The 13,634-nt window shown below is 45.4% G+C and overlaps 1 protein-coding gene across 1 annotated transcript; it reads left to right on the top strand.

Annotated features, from left to right (window-relative positions):
* The first annotated feature begins 7,679 nt into the window (after positions 1–7,679).
* Positions 7,680–9,005, top strand: LOC147812739 (uncharacterized). Its single transcript, XM_087158518.1, has one exon. It carries the CDS (start codon positions 7,680–7,682, stop codon positions 9,003–9,005), a length of 1,326 nt encoding a protein of 441 aa, XP_087014644.1.
* The last annotated feature ends 4,629 nt before the right edge of the window (positions 9,006–13,634 follow it).

Genomic DNA, 13,634 nt, shown 5'->3' with positions numbered 1-13,634 from the left:
TTTATCAATAGTTACCGTATACCAGTTTTACCTGAAGTAAAATTTCTGGGCATAATTTTTGACTCAAAATTAACTTTTAAATCTCACATTAACTATCTGCGACAAAATTGTGAAAGGAAATTAAACATACTCAAAGTTTTAACGAACTGCTCTTGGGGAGCAGACACCAAATCTATGATTAAAATTTATCGCAGTATCATTCGCTCTAAAATTGACTATGGATCTATTATATATGGATCTGCTAGAAAATCTGTTTTAAGATACCTAGACACAGTACACCACGAAGGAATTCGCATTGCTACAGGGTCTTTTCGTACCTCTCCAATTCAAAGTTTGCTAGCTTTATATCATGAACCATCCCTCATTATACGCCGAGCAAAACTTGCCCTAAATTATTATTTTCATATCAAGAGTCACCCTAATCATCCCATGTTTCCTAAGATTTTAACGCCAGACTACGAAACTCTTTTTAACCATAGACCATCCTGCGTTCCAACTTTTGGACTTAGGATGAAAAAACTTTTATCAGATTTTACCATTGAGGATTTTGATATTTTACCAGTATGTAAACCGCATCCTCCCTGGATTGGTATAAATTTTCCTTTCATCGACATTTTTAAAGGAAATACTAAAGAACACACATCATCCATTATTTATCAACAAATTTTTAATTACTACCGAGAGCAATACGCAGATTTTAATCCGGTCTTTACTGATGGCTCAAAAACTAATAGTCACACAGCATCAGCTGTTGTGGCCAATGGATCCACTGTTTCAGAAAAACTTCCCCCGTCCTGTTCAGTATTTACAAGTGAGGCACACGCAATATTCTTGGCTTTACAGTTTATTTCATCTCAACCATTAAAGAAATGGTATATATATAGCGATTCGAAAAGCTGTATTGAAGCATTGTTAAACTGTAATCATAAACCTCATTCTATTATAAATTGTATTTTTAATCTCTACAACACTTTAAAACTTTCTGGGTACAAAATAATTTTTTCATGGATACCTGGACATACTGGCATTCTAGGAAATGAAGTAGCAGATAGGGCAGCAAAATCAACAAATAACCTAACTAATCACAAATCAACGTTATCAGATGTTAAAAATATTATCAAATGTACCTTGTATTCAGAATGGCAAAAAAACTGGAATAATGAGACGAATAATAAACTACATAGTATCTATTCTAACCTACAACCTTATACACATCTTAATCTACCTCGAAAGCTAGAAGTTATTTTAAATCGTTTACGTATCGGTCATACTCGTATTACTCACAGACATCTTCTACTAAATGAGCCTGCTCCAGAGTGTTCCCATTGTAAGGAACCGCTCACTGTGAAACACATTTTAACCAAATGTAGCAAATTTAAAATTCAGAGACAACGCCAATTCGGTTGCTTTAATCCATCATTGATTTTATTAATTGGTAACAGTCCCCACGACAACATCTTCTCATACCTCAAAGCCATTGGTTTTGATACATCAATATAGATATTTAATAAAAACCAAGTTGTAGGTGCGATATAGCCACAACTGGCTCAAATGAGGAAGCCCAAATGAGGAGTAAAGGCACTGGCGTGAAGTAGTAGGGCAGTGCAGAGTCAGACATTTCGGGCCACTGCAACGCGGCACTACAGCCGCGGACGCGCCGCAATAGGGCCGAGGATGGTCCAACATCTTTGGCAACGGATTAGAGCGGAAGCCCTACGGGGGAGTAAAGGGACTGGCATGTCGTAGTCGGGCAGTGTAGCGTCCGACTTATTGAGCCACCGCAACGCGGCACTAAAGCCGCGCACGCGCCGCTGAAGGGCCATGGAGTGACCGCCATATTTTTCCACTATTTAGAGCGGAAGGCCGAACTGAGGAGTAAAGGCACTGGCGAGTCGTAGTAGGGCTGTGTAGAGTCCGACATTTTGGGCCACTGCAACTTGGCATTACAGCCACGCACGTGCCGCAGTAGGGCCGTGGAGTGTCCTCCATCTTTTGCCGCGGATTAGAGCGGAAGCTCAACTGAGGAGTAAAGGCACAGGCGCGTCGTACGAGTTCTACGTAGAGTCCGCCATTTTCGAGCTCCGCAACGCGGCACTACAGCCGCGCACGTGCCACAGTAGGGCCATAGAGTGTCCGCCTTCTTTGGTCACTAATTAGAGCTGAAGCCGAACTAAGGAGGAAAGGCACTTGCGTGTGTGTCGTAGTTAAGCAGTGAAGAGTCTGACATTTTGGGGCACCGCAGTGCGGCACTACCCTCGCGGACGGGCTGCAGTTGGGCTATGGAGTGTCCGCCATCTTTGGCCACTGATTAGAGCGGAGTCCGATCTGAGGAGTAAAGGCACTGGCGTGTAGTAGTAGGGCAGTGTAGTTTTCTGCCATTTTGGACCACCGCTACGCGACACTACAGCCGTGCTGCATTAGGGCCAGGGAGTGCTTGCTATCTTTGGCCACGGATTAGAGCGGAAGCCCAACTGAGGAGTAAAGACACTGGCATGTCGTAGTAGGACAGTGTAGAGTCCGGCATTTTGGGCCACCGCAATGCGGCTATAATGCCGTGCACGTGCCGCAGTAGGGCCATGGAGGGTCCGCCATCTTTGACCACTGATTAAAGCGGAAGCAAAACTGAGAACTTAAGTCTTTGGTAGGGTCTAGTACGGCAGTGTAGTTTCCTGCCATTTTGGTCAACGCAACGCGGCACTACTGCCGAGCACGTGCCGCAGTAGGGCCATAGATTGTCCGCCTTCTTCGGCGACTGATTAGAGCGGAAGCCCTACTGAGGAGAAAAAGCACTGCTGTGTGAGTCGTAGTTAAGTAGTGTAGAGTCCGACATTTTGGGGCACCGCAGCGCGGCACTACTGCCGCGGAAGTGCCGCAGTAGGGCTATAGAGTGTCCGCCATCTTTGGCCACTGATTAGATCGGAATCCGAACTGAGGAGTAAAGGCACTTGTGTGAAGTAGTAGGGCAGTGTAGTTTCCAGCCATTTTGGTCAACGCAACGCGGCACTGCTGCCGAGCACGTGCCGCAGTAGGGCCATAGATTGTCCGCCTTCTTTGGCGACTGATTAGAGCGGAAGCCCTACTGAGGAGTAAAGGGACTGGCGTGTCGTAGTAGGGCAGTGAAGTTTCCGCCCGTTTGGCCTCCGCAACGCGGTACTACCGCGCACAAGCCGCAGTACGGCCATAGAGTGTTTGCCTCCTTTGGTCACTAATTAGAGCAGAAGCCGAACAAGCGTGTTATGGCACAAGCGTGTCGTAGTAGAGCAGAGTAGAGTCCGCCATTTTGGGCCACCGCAACGTGACACTACAGCCGTGCACGTGCCGCATTAGGGCCGGGGAGTGTTCGCAATCTTTGGCCATGGATTAGAGCGGAACCCAACTGAGAACTTAAGTCTTTGGAAGGGTCTAGTAGGGCAGTGTGGTGTCCGCCATTTTGGGCCACCGCAAGGCGGCACTACAGCCACGAACGTGCCGCAGAAGGGCCGTGGAGAGTCCGCCATCTTTAGCCGCTGATTAGAGCGGAAGCTCAACTGAGGAGTAAGGCTCAGGCGTTTCGTAGTAGGGCAGTGAAGAGTCCACCATTTTGGGGCACCGCAACGCGGCACTACAGCCGCGGACGTGACGCAGTAGGGCCATAGTCTGTCCGCCTGTTTTGGCCACTGATTAGAGCGGAAGCCGAACTGAGGAGCATAGATTTTTGCGTGTAGTAGTAGGGCAGTGTAGTTTCCTGGCATTTTGATCACCGAAACGCGGCACTATAGCCGAGCACGTGCCGCATAAGGGCCGGTGAGTGTTCGCCATCTTTGACCACTGATTAAAGCGGAAGCAAAACTGTGAACTTAAGTCATTGGTAGGGTCTAGTACGGCAGTGCAGTGTCGGCCATTTTGGACCACCGCAAGGCGGCACTACAGCCACGCACGTGCCGCATAAGGGCCGGGGAGTGTTCGCCATCTTTGGCCACGGATTAGAGTGAAAGTCGAACTAAGGAGTAAAGGCACTGACGTGTCGCAGTAGGGCAGTGTAGAGTCCGATATTTTGGGCCACCGCAACGCGACAATAAAGCCGCGCACGTGCCGCCGTAGGGCCATGGAGGGTACGCCATCTTTGGCCACTAATTAGAGCGGAAGCGCAACTGAAAACTTAGGTCTTTGGTAGGGTCTAGTAGGGCAGTGTAGTGTCCGCCATTTTGGGCCACCGCAAAGCTGCACTACAGCCACGCACGTGTCACAGTGGGACCGTGGAGTGTCCGCCATCTTTGGCCACGGATTAGAGCGAAAGCTCAACAGAGGAGAAAAGGCACTGGCGTGTAGTAGTAGGGCAGTGCAGAGTCAGACATTTCGGACCACTGCAACGCGACACTACAGCCGCGCACGTGCCGCAATAGGGCCGTGGAGTGTCCTCCATCTTTGGCCACTGATTAGAGCAGAAGCCGAACTGAGGAGTAAGGGCACTGGCGTGTCGTAGTCGGGCAGTGTTGCGTCCGACATATTGGGCCACCGAAACGCGGCAACACTGCCGCGCACGCGCCGCTGAAGGGCCATGGAGTGACCGCCATCTTTTCCCACTATTTAGAGCGGAAGGCCGAACTGAGGAGTAAAGACACTGGCGTGAAGTAGTAGGGCAGTGTAAAGTCCGACATTTTGGGCCACTGACACTTGGCATTACTGCCACGCACGTGCCGCAGTAGGGCCGAGGAGTGTCCTCCATCTTTTGCCGCGGATTAGAGCGGAAGCTCAACTGAGGAGTAAAGGCACAGGCGCTTCGTACGAGTTCAGTGTAGAGTCCGCCATTTTGGAGCACCGTAGCGCGGCACTACAGCCGCGCACGTGCCACAGTAGGGCCATAGATTGTCCGCCTTCTTTTGCGACTGATTAGAGCGGAAGCCCAACTGAGGAGTAAAGGCACTGGCGTGAAGTAGTAGGGCAGTGCAGAGTCAGATATTTCGCGCCACTGCAACGCGGCACTACAGCCGCGGACGAGCCGCAATAGGGCCGTGGATGGTCCAACATCTTTGGCAACGGATTAGAGCGGAAGCCCTACTGGGGAGTAAAGGGACTGGCGTGTCGTAGTAGGGCAGTGAAGTGTCCACCCGTTTGGCCTCCGCAACGCGGCACTACTGCCGCGGACGTGCCGCAGTACGGCCATAGTATGTCTGCCTTCTTTGGTCACTAATTGAAGCAGAAGCTAAACTGAGGAGTAATGGCACTGGCTTGTAGTAGTAGGGCAGTGAAGTTTCCTGACATTTTGGCCTCCGCAACGCAGCACTACAGTCTCGGAAGTGCCGTAATAGGGCTATGGAGTGCCCGAGATTTTGGGCCACCGCAACGCGGCACTACTGTTGCGGACGTGCCGCAGTAGGGCTATAAAGTGTCCGCCATCTTTGGCCACTGATTAGAGCGGAAGCCGATCTGAGGAGTAAAGGCACTGGCGTGTAGTAGTAGGGCAGTGTAGTTTCCTGATATTTTGGGCCACCGTTACGCGACAATACAGCCATGCTGCATTAGGGCCGGGGAGTGCTTGCTATCTTTGGCCACGGATTAGAGCGGAAGCCCAACTGAGAACTTAAGTCTTTGGTAGGGTCTAGTACGGCAGTGCAGTGTCCGCCATTTTGGACCAACGCAAGGCGGCACTACAGCCACGCACGTGCCGCAGTAGGTCCGTGGAGTGTCCGCCATCTTTGGCCACGGATTAGAGCGGAAGCTCAACTGAGGAGTAAAGGCTCAGGCGTGTCGTAGTAGGGCAGTGAAGAGTCCGCAATTTTGGGGCACCACAACGCGGCACTACAGCCGCGGACGTGCTGCCGTAGGGCTATAGACTGTCCGCCTACTTTGGCTACTGATTAGAGCGGAATCCGAACTGAGGAGTAAAGGCACTGGTGTGAAGTAGTAGGGTAGTGAAGTTTCCAGCCATTTTGGCCTCCGCAACGCGGTACTACCGCGCACAAGCCGCAGTACGGCCATAGAGTGTCTGCCTCCTTTGGTCACTAATTAGAGCAGAAGCCGAACTGAGGAGAAAAAGCACTGCTGTGTGAGTCGTAGTTAAGTAGTGTAGAGTCCGACATTTTGGGGCACCGCAACGCGGCACTACTGCCGCGGACGTGCCGCAGTAGGGCTATAGAGTGTCCGCCATCTTTGGCCACTAATTAGAGCTGAAGCCGAAATAAGGAGTAAAGACGCTGGCGTGTCGTAGTAGGGCAGTGTAGTGTCCGACATTTTGGGCCACCGCAACGAGGCAATACAGTCGCGGACGTGCCGCAGTAGGGCCACTGTTTAAAGCGGAAGCAAAACTGAGAACTTAAGTCTTTGGTAGGGTCTAGTACGGCAATGCAGTGTCCGCCATCTTCGGCAACGGATTAGAGCGAAAGCTCATCTGAGGAGTTATGGCACAAGCGTGTCGTAGTAGAGCAGTGTAGAGTCCGCCATTTTGGGCCACCGCAACGTGACACTACAGCCGTGCACGTACCGCATTAGGGCCGGGGAGTGTTCGCCATCTTTGGCCACGGATTAGAGTGGAAGTCGAACTAAGGAGTAAAGGCACTGACGTGTCGCAGTAGGGCAGTGTAGAGTCCGATATTTTGGGCCACCGCAACGCGACAATAAAGCTGCGCACTTGCCGCAGTAGGGCCATGGAGGGTCCGCCATCTTTGGCCACTAATTAGAGCGGAAGCGCAACTGAAAACTTAGGTCTTTGGTAGGGTCTAGTAGGGCAGTGTAGTGTCCGCCATTTTGGGCCACCGCAAAGCTGCACTACAGCCACGCACGTGTCACAGTGGGACCGTGGAGTGTCTGCCTCCTTTGGTCACTAATTAGAGCAGAAGCCGAACTGAGGAGAAAAAGCACTGCTGTGTGAGTCGTAGTTAAGAGTGTAGAGTCCGACATTTTGGGGCACCGCGACGCGGCACTACTGCCGCGGACGTGCCGCCGTAGGGCTATAGACTGTCCGCCTACTTCCCCCCAGGGGCACACTCTTGTGTGACGGGTACGGCGCACCCGGGGCCCCGAGCCGGACCTGAGCATTTTTCCATTTCTCTCTTGCGACGGTCCTGTTTTGAGTTTCCGACTTTTTATCAAATATTTATAATGACCTAGTGAGCGAATGTTATTTCATTTCATTCAAAAACACTTTATCATTTACAGATCTTCAGATTTTTGTTTGTGTTTTACTGTTTTTGTCAGGTTTCCTGATTTATCATGTTTCACCTATTTATTTTAAGTAACCAATTTTTCTCTAAAGCTTACAGACTAACAACGTTAGCTTTTGCTGACCAGCACGTTTGCCGTGTGCTGCGTCTCGTAAGGTGGAAAACGGGAGCCTGGAGCTACCTGTCTGCTCGCTCATACGAGTGTGGCGCCCAAGGGGGCATTTCAATCTCGGAGTTGGTAGACTGCGTACTCTTTGGCCCGAGCTTCACTGTAGACGAGTAGAAGGAGGTTAGGTCCCCCTCCCTTTCAACCATCTGGTAGGGCATGCTTAGCATCCTGCTAGGGACTAGCGCTGCATAAGGAGAGTGCCCCTGAACTCTGATAGTTTTGGCGGATACACACTCCCCTGGTGTAGTACTATATCTGACACTACTCTGGGCAGAGCACCGAGGCTGAGGTGTTCAGAGCCGGTGTTTCTACCCCCCTTGTTGGGCTCGGTGGTGGGCGTGAGAGTGTTCAGACGAAAATTATCTATTGCTATGGTTTCAACTGGTGTTTCACCCAGTCTCAACAAATATCCACCTAGATTTGATCTTTCCAAATGTCCAAACTTTGATGCTGCAAAATCTAGATTCTTAATACTTAGCTCACCAGAAAAGAAACTCTCCACCATGTCCCCATTTATAGTACAAAAATTTCTAGAATCACAAATAGGAAATCCGAAAAATGTGCGTCAAATGCCATCTGGCGATTTACTAGTCGAAACAGTTTCTAATAAGCAAACTATGTCTCTTCTGAAATCAAATAAAATAGACAATATTCCTATCATTGTAACTCCTCATAATTCTCTAAACATATCCAAAGGTGTTATCACTGTTAAATCTCTTCAAGACCTTTCTGTTACTGATATCGTTCAAGGACTCTCTAATCAAGATGTAATCGATGCTCGCCATATAACTATTAAAAAAGGCAATGACATTATAACTACTCAACACTTAATCTTGACATTTAACTCAGCCACGCTACCTACCGACATTAAAGTAGGCTATATCAATTGCAAAGTGAGACCATATATACCAAATCCATTGCGCTGCTTCAAGTGCCAGAAATTCGGTCACTCAACCAACAACTGCAGAGGAAAAGAAACATGTTCGCGTTGCAGTCAACCTAATCATACATTTAAAACCTGTACACTCCCTGAGCAATGCATAAACTGTAACGAACCACACTCTGCTAATTCTCGTCAGTGTCTGAAATGGAAACAAGAAAAACAAATTCTAAACATAAAGGTATTACAAAACTTATCGTATACTGAAGCTAAAGCTAAATTCCTGAATTCCCAGCCCCGACAAAATATTTCATATGCTGCCGCAGTTTCTAACACAAAAAGTACAAAATCTATTGGCATCCAATATGATATCAATGAAACAGAGCCACATAATGAAAAACTAAAAACTCTATCACCAAGACAAACAGCTAGCAAATCAAAAACAATATCTTCCCAATCTCATCGACAAACACAAAATATTGAAAAATCTATAACACCTTCACAAAGCACTTCAGAAAAACAAAAATACTTGAAATTGACTCCAAAATTAGTAAGTGTACTACAACAGAAACTAACCCAGTCTCCATTAGTTTCCAAACACAAATACATACCAAAAAGCAGGCAAAACAGATTTCATAAAAACAAACTAAAACAATCTAAAGATCAGCAAGAACATCAATGTTCCCAATCTGATGCAATGAGCACAGATGAAAATACTGCAGATGAACTTCCAAACCCACAAATGCAAATCGATGTAGGGTTGGATACTCCACCAAACCTCTGTCCGAAAAATACAAAACTTAAAATTAAAAGGTAATGGCCAAAATAATATCCTGGAATTGCAGAAGCTTTAACTCTACGAAACCCGACGTCATTGACATTATTAATAAATTCGCACCATGTTGCATTTGTATTCAAGAAACCTCCTTAAAGCCAAATCAAACAACCAAACTTCGCGGCTATAATGTAATTAGAAAAGACAATACAGACAATAATAAAGCTTGTGGTGGAATCATGATCATGACTTCCATTGTATATCCATCCCATACAATCACAATTAACACTCATTTACAAGCAATTGCTGTTCAAATTTCCATTCAATTTCTGCTTACAGTTTGTTGCATTTACCTCCCTCCTCGAGATAACGTGTCTCAAACTGATTTAGATAACTTGATCTCTCAACTTCCGCAACCCTTTATAATATTGGGAGATTTTAACGGCCATAGCCCTATTTGGGGAAGCTCTGATTCCAATAGTAGAGGACTCATAATTGAGAAATTTATTGACGATCATCGCTTATGCATTATGAATACAGGAGAAAACACTCATTTCCACGCACCTTCACGATCATTTCACGCCATAGATCTAGCTATCTGTAGTCCATCTCAACTTCCATACTGGTCATTTCATGTGCATGACAATCTCTTCAATAGTGACCATTTTCCATTAATACTTACTCATACCGCCTTCAATAATTACCAAATTCCCAGAACTCCTCGACTTAAGATGAACACCACAAATTGGACTAAATTTATATCATGCATACAAGTCGATGAAGATTTGATAAATCAAGCTAGTATTAATAATGCAGTTGAATATTTCACAGACACATTACTTGAAGCAGCTAAACAAAGTACAAAAATGTCATCACATAAATTGCCAAAACATCCAAAACCGTGGTGGAATGATGATTGTCAGCAAGCACAAAAGGAACAAAAACGACAGTGGCAAGTTTTCCGCAGACACCCTACTATAGATAACCTCATTGCATTTAAAAAAAGCTCGCTCCGTAGCTCGTAGAGTTCGACGGAACGCCCAAAATATATCCTGGAAAAAGTACGTTAATTCCATAACATATAATACACCCTCTAACATTATCTGGAATAAAATTAAAGCAATATCCGGTAAATACACTCAGCATAATATTCCAATCCTCAAAAGTAATAATGTAACTTTCTCGCACATTCCAGATATTGCAAATGCTCTCGCCGATGCTTTTGCTAAGGTCTCTAGCTCATCTAGTTATCAAGAACCATTCGCCACAACAAAAAGAAAGAGTGAAAAAATTAAATTAATGCCTAAGAACTCAAACAGTGATTATGATAAACCTTTCACACTTAATGAAATTCAATATGTTTTAAAAAACACCCATTCAACAACGCCTGGTCCCGATGGAATTCACTACTCTATGTTACAGAATCTACCAAATACAGCCTTAAACCAACTTCTGCAATTATATAATCGCATATGGACAGAGAGAATTTTCCCCCAAAACTGGTCGACAGCATTTGTGATTCCCATTCTCAAGCCTGGAAAAAATCCCGAAGAGACCTCAAGTTATAGGCCTATCGCACTAACAAGTTGCCTTTGTAAGATGTTCGAAAAAATGGTCAATCGACGTTTAATCTCTTTCCTTGAAACCCGACACTGCCTTACTCAATATCAAAGTGGCTTTCGCAGAGGGCGAAGCACTATTGATAATTTAATTAAATTAGAAACTGATATTCGCCTTGCCTTTTTAAAAAATCAACATTTAGTTTCAGTTTTCTTTGACATGGAGAAGGCCTACGACAGAACGTGGCGCTACGGAATACTTCGGGATCTTATCAATTGCGGTATAGGTGGAAATATGTTTCATTTTATTGAAAACTTTTTATCCAACAGAACTTTCAGAGTAAAAATTAATTCAATTTTATCTGACATTTACCCTCAGGAACAGGGAGTTCCCCAGGGAAGTGTATTAAGTGTGACGCTTTTCATTTTGAAAATAAACGGCATTTTAAATGAACTTTCTGCTTCAGTTTATGGCGAGTTATTTGTGGATGACTTCCGCATTTCATGCCGATCAACAAATATGTCACTCATTGAACGACAAATGCAACTGGCTGTAAATAAAATTTTAAAATGGGCAAATGAAAATGGTTTTACCTTCTCATCTCAGAAAACTCATTGTGTGCATTTTTGCCGCAAACGTGGTCTTCACCCCCATCCCGAAATCACTCTAAATAACATCGTCATTCCGGTTTTCGAAGAAACAAAATATCTGGGTCTGATTTTTGATTCTAAATTAACCTTCAAGCCACATATTAATTATATCAGGAAAAAATGCTCTCAATCATTAAATATTCTAAAAGTCCTCACAAATTGTTCTTGGGGTGCTGATATGGACTCAATGATTAAAATTTATCGTGCAGTTATACGCTCGAAACTAGACTATGGCATCCCTATATATTCATCAGCTCGTCAATCTGTTTTAAAATATCTGGATACCATCCATCATCAAGGTCTAAGAATCTCATCAGGTGCATTTAGAACCTCACCAGTTGAAAGTCTGTATGCGTTGTGTTCTGAGCCATCTCTTCATTTTCGTAATCTTAAACTTTCATTGGATTATTATTTTAAAATTAAATCGAGTCTAAATCACCCACTGTATTCAAGTATTACTGACCCACAGTACGTCACTCACTTCTCTTCACGGCCCTCTTATATTCCTTCATTTGGAATTAGAATCATCCGCATTTTAAATGACCTTAACATTTTAAATTTCCATGTTTTTACTAATACAGAGACAATTCCACCCTGGGTTGATCTTTCAGTTTACATTTTAGATGTTTTTAATAATTTAAAAAAAACTGACACGAGCTCAAGTATTTTTATTCAAAAATTTTATGAACATCGTAATGATTATGTTGATTTTATACCGATTTTTACAGATGGATCTAAGCACGATAATCATGTTGGTTGCGGTGTAGTCATAGAAAATTTGACTATATCTGAACAGTTATATCATGACTCATCAGTTTTCACTGCGGAATGTTATGCTATTTTGTTATCACTTAATTTTATTTCAAACCAAACTTACCGTAAGTGGATTATCTATACAGACTCTTATAGTTTCATTTCAAGCTTTTCTCACATTGGAAAAAGCCCCATATTGCAGAAAATTCAAAGTCGCTTCACAAAATTATGTGGTGAAAATTACAGTATTCACTTTTGCTGGATACCGTCCCATGTTGGCATACACGGGAATGACCGCGCTGATACCGCGGCTAAAACCACTCAAAACGTATGCAGGAACCTCTTAACACCTTTGGATCTGAAACGAATATGTAAATTTGCAATACAGCTGGCTTGGAAACAACACTGGAGCAAACAAAAAGACAATAAAATGCACGAAATTTTTCCCTCTCTAGAAGACCACAAATTAGTATCCGTTGATCGCAAAACCAAAGTTATAATTAATAGACTGCGTATTGGTCATTCCCGTTTCACCCATAAACATTTACTGACTGCTGATCCTGCACCTTGTTGTTCTCTATGTCAAGTCGACATAACAATTAAGCATGTTTTAACCAACTGCAAACGATTCGAGCACTTGAGGAACAAACTCTTTGGCAGCTCTTACCCTGATCTTAAATCCTTAATCGGTGACCCTATACATCACAACCTTATTACGTTTGTTAAAAAAATAGGACTATACTCCCTGCTTTAAAAATAAATTATTCTTTAACCTAGTGGCTGGCGCAGTATAGCCATGTCTGGCTCTTGTGCCAATAAACTTTAATCAACCAACCAACCAACTGTCCGCCTACTTTGGCCACTGATTAGATCGGAATCCGAACTGAGGAGTAACGGCACTGGTGTGAAGTAGTAGGGCAGTGTAGTTTCCAGCCATTTTGGTCAACGCAACGCGGTACTGCTGCCGCGCACGTGCCGCAGTAGGGCCATAGATTGTCCGCCTTCTTTGACGACTGATTAGAGCGGAAGCCCTACTGAGGAGTAAAGGGACTGGCGTGTCGTAGTAGGGCAGTGAAGTTTCCGCCCGTTTGGCCTCCGCAACGCGGTACTACCGCGCACAACCCGCAGTACGGCCATAGAGTGTCTGCCTCCTTTGGTCACTAATTAGAGCAGAAGCCGAACTGAGGAGAAAAAGCACTGCTGTGTGAGTCGTAGTTAAGTAGTGTAGAGTCCGACATTTTGGGGCACCGCAACGCGGCACTACTGCCGCGGACGTGCCGCAGTAGGGCTATAGAGTGTCCGCCATCTTTGGCCACTAATTAGAGCTGAAGCCGAACTAAGGAGTAAAGACGCTGGCGTGTCGTAGTAGGGCAGTGTAGTGTCCGACATTTTGGGCCACCGCAACGAGGCAATACAGCCGCGCACGTGCCACAGTAGGGCCATAGAGTGTCTGCCTCCTTTGGTCACTAATTAGAGCAGAAGCCGAACTGAGGAGAAAAAGCACTGCTGTGTGAGTCGTAGTTAAGCAGTGAAGAGTCTGACATTTTGGAGCACCGCAGTGCGGCACTACAGCCGCGGACGGGCTGCAGTTGGGCTATGGAGTGTCCGCCATCTTTGGAAACTGATTAGAGCGGATGCCGATCTGAGGAGTAAAGGCACTGGCGTGTAAAAGTAGGGCAGTGTAGAGTCCGGCATTTTGGGCCACCGC

This window comes from Parasteatoda tepidariorum, chromosome 3 (genome assembly GCF_982258835.1).
Source record: "Parasteatoda tepidariorum strain Cologne lab strain chromosome 3, Ptep-v5.0, whole genome shotgun sequence".
Taxonomy (NCBI): Eukaryota; Metazoa; Arthropoda; class Arachnida; order Araneae; family Theridiidae; genus Parasteatoda; species Parasteatoda tepidariorum.
This window is presented reverse-complemented; position numbering and strand designations above follow the sequence as displayed.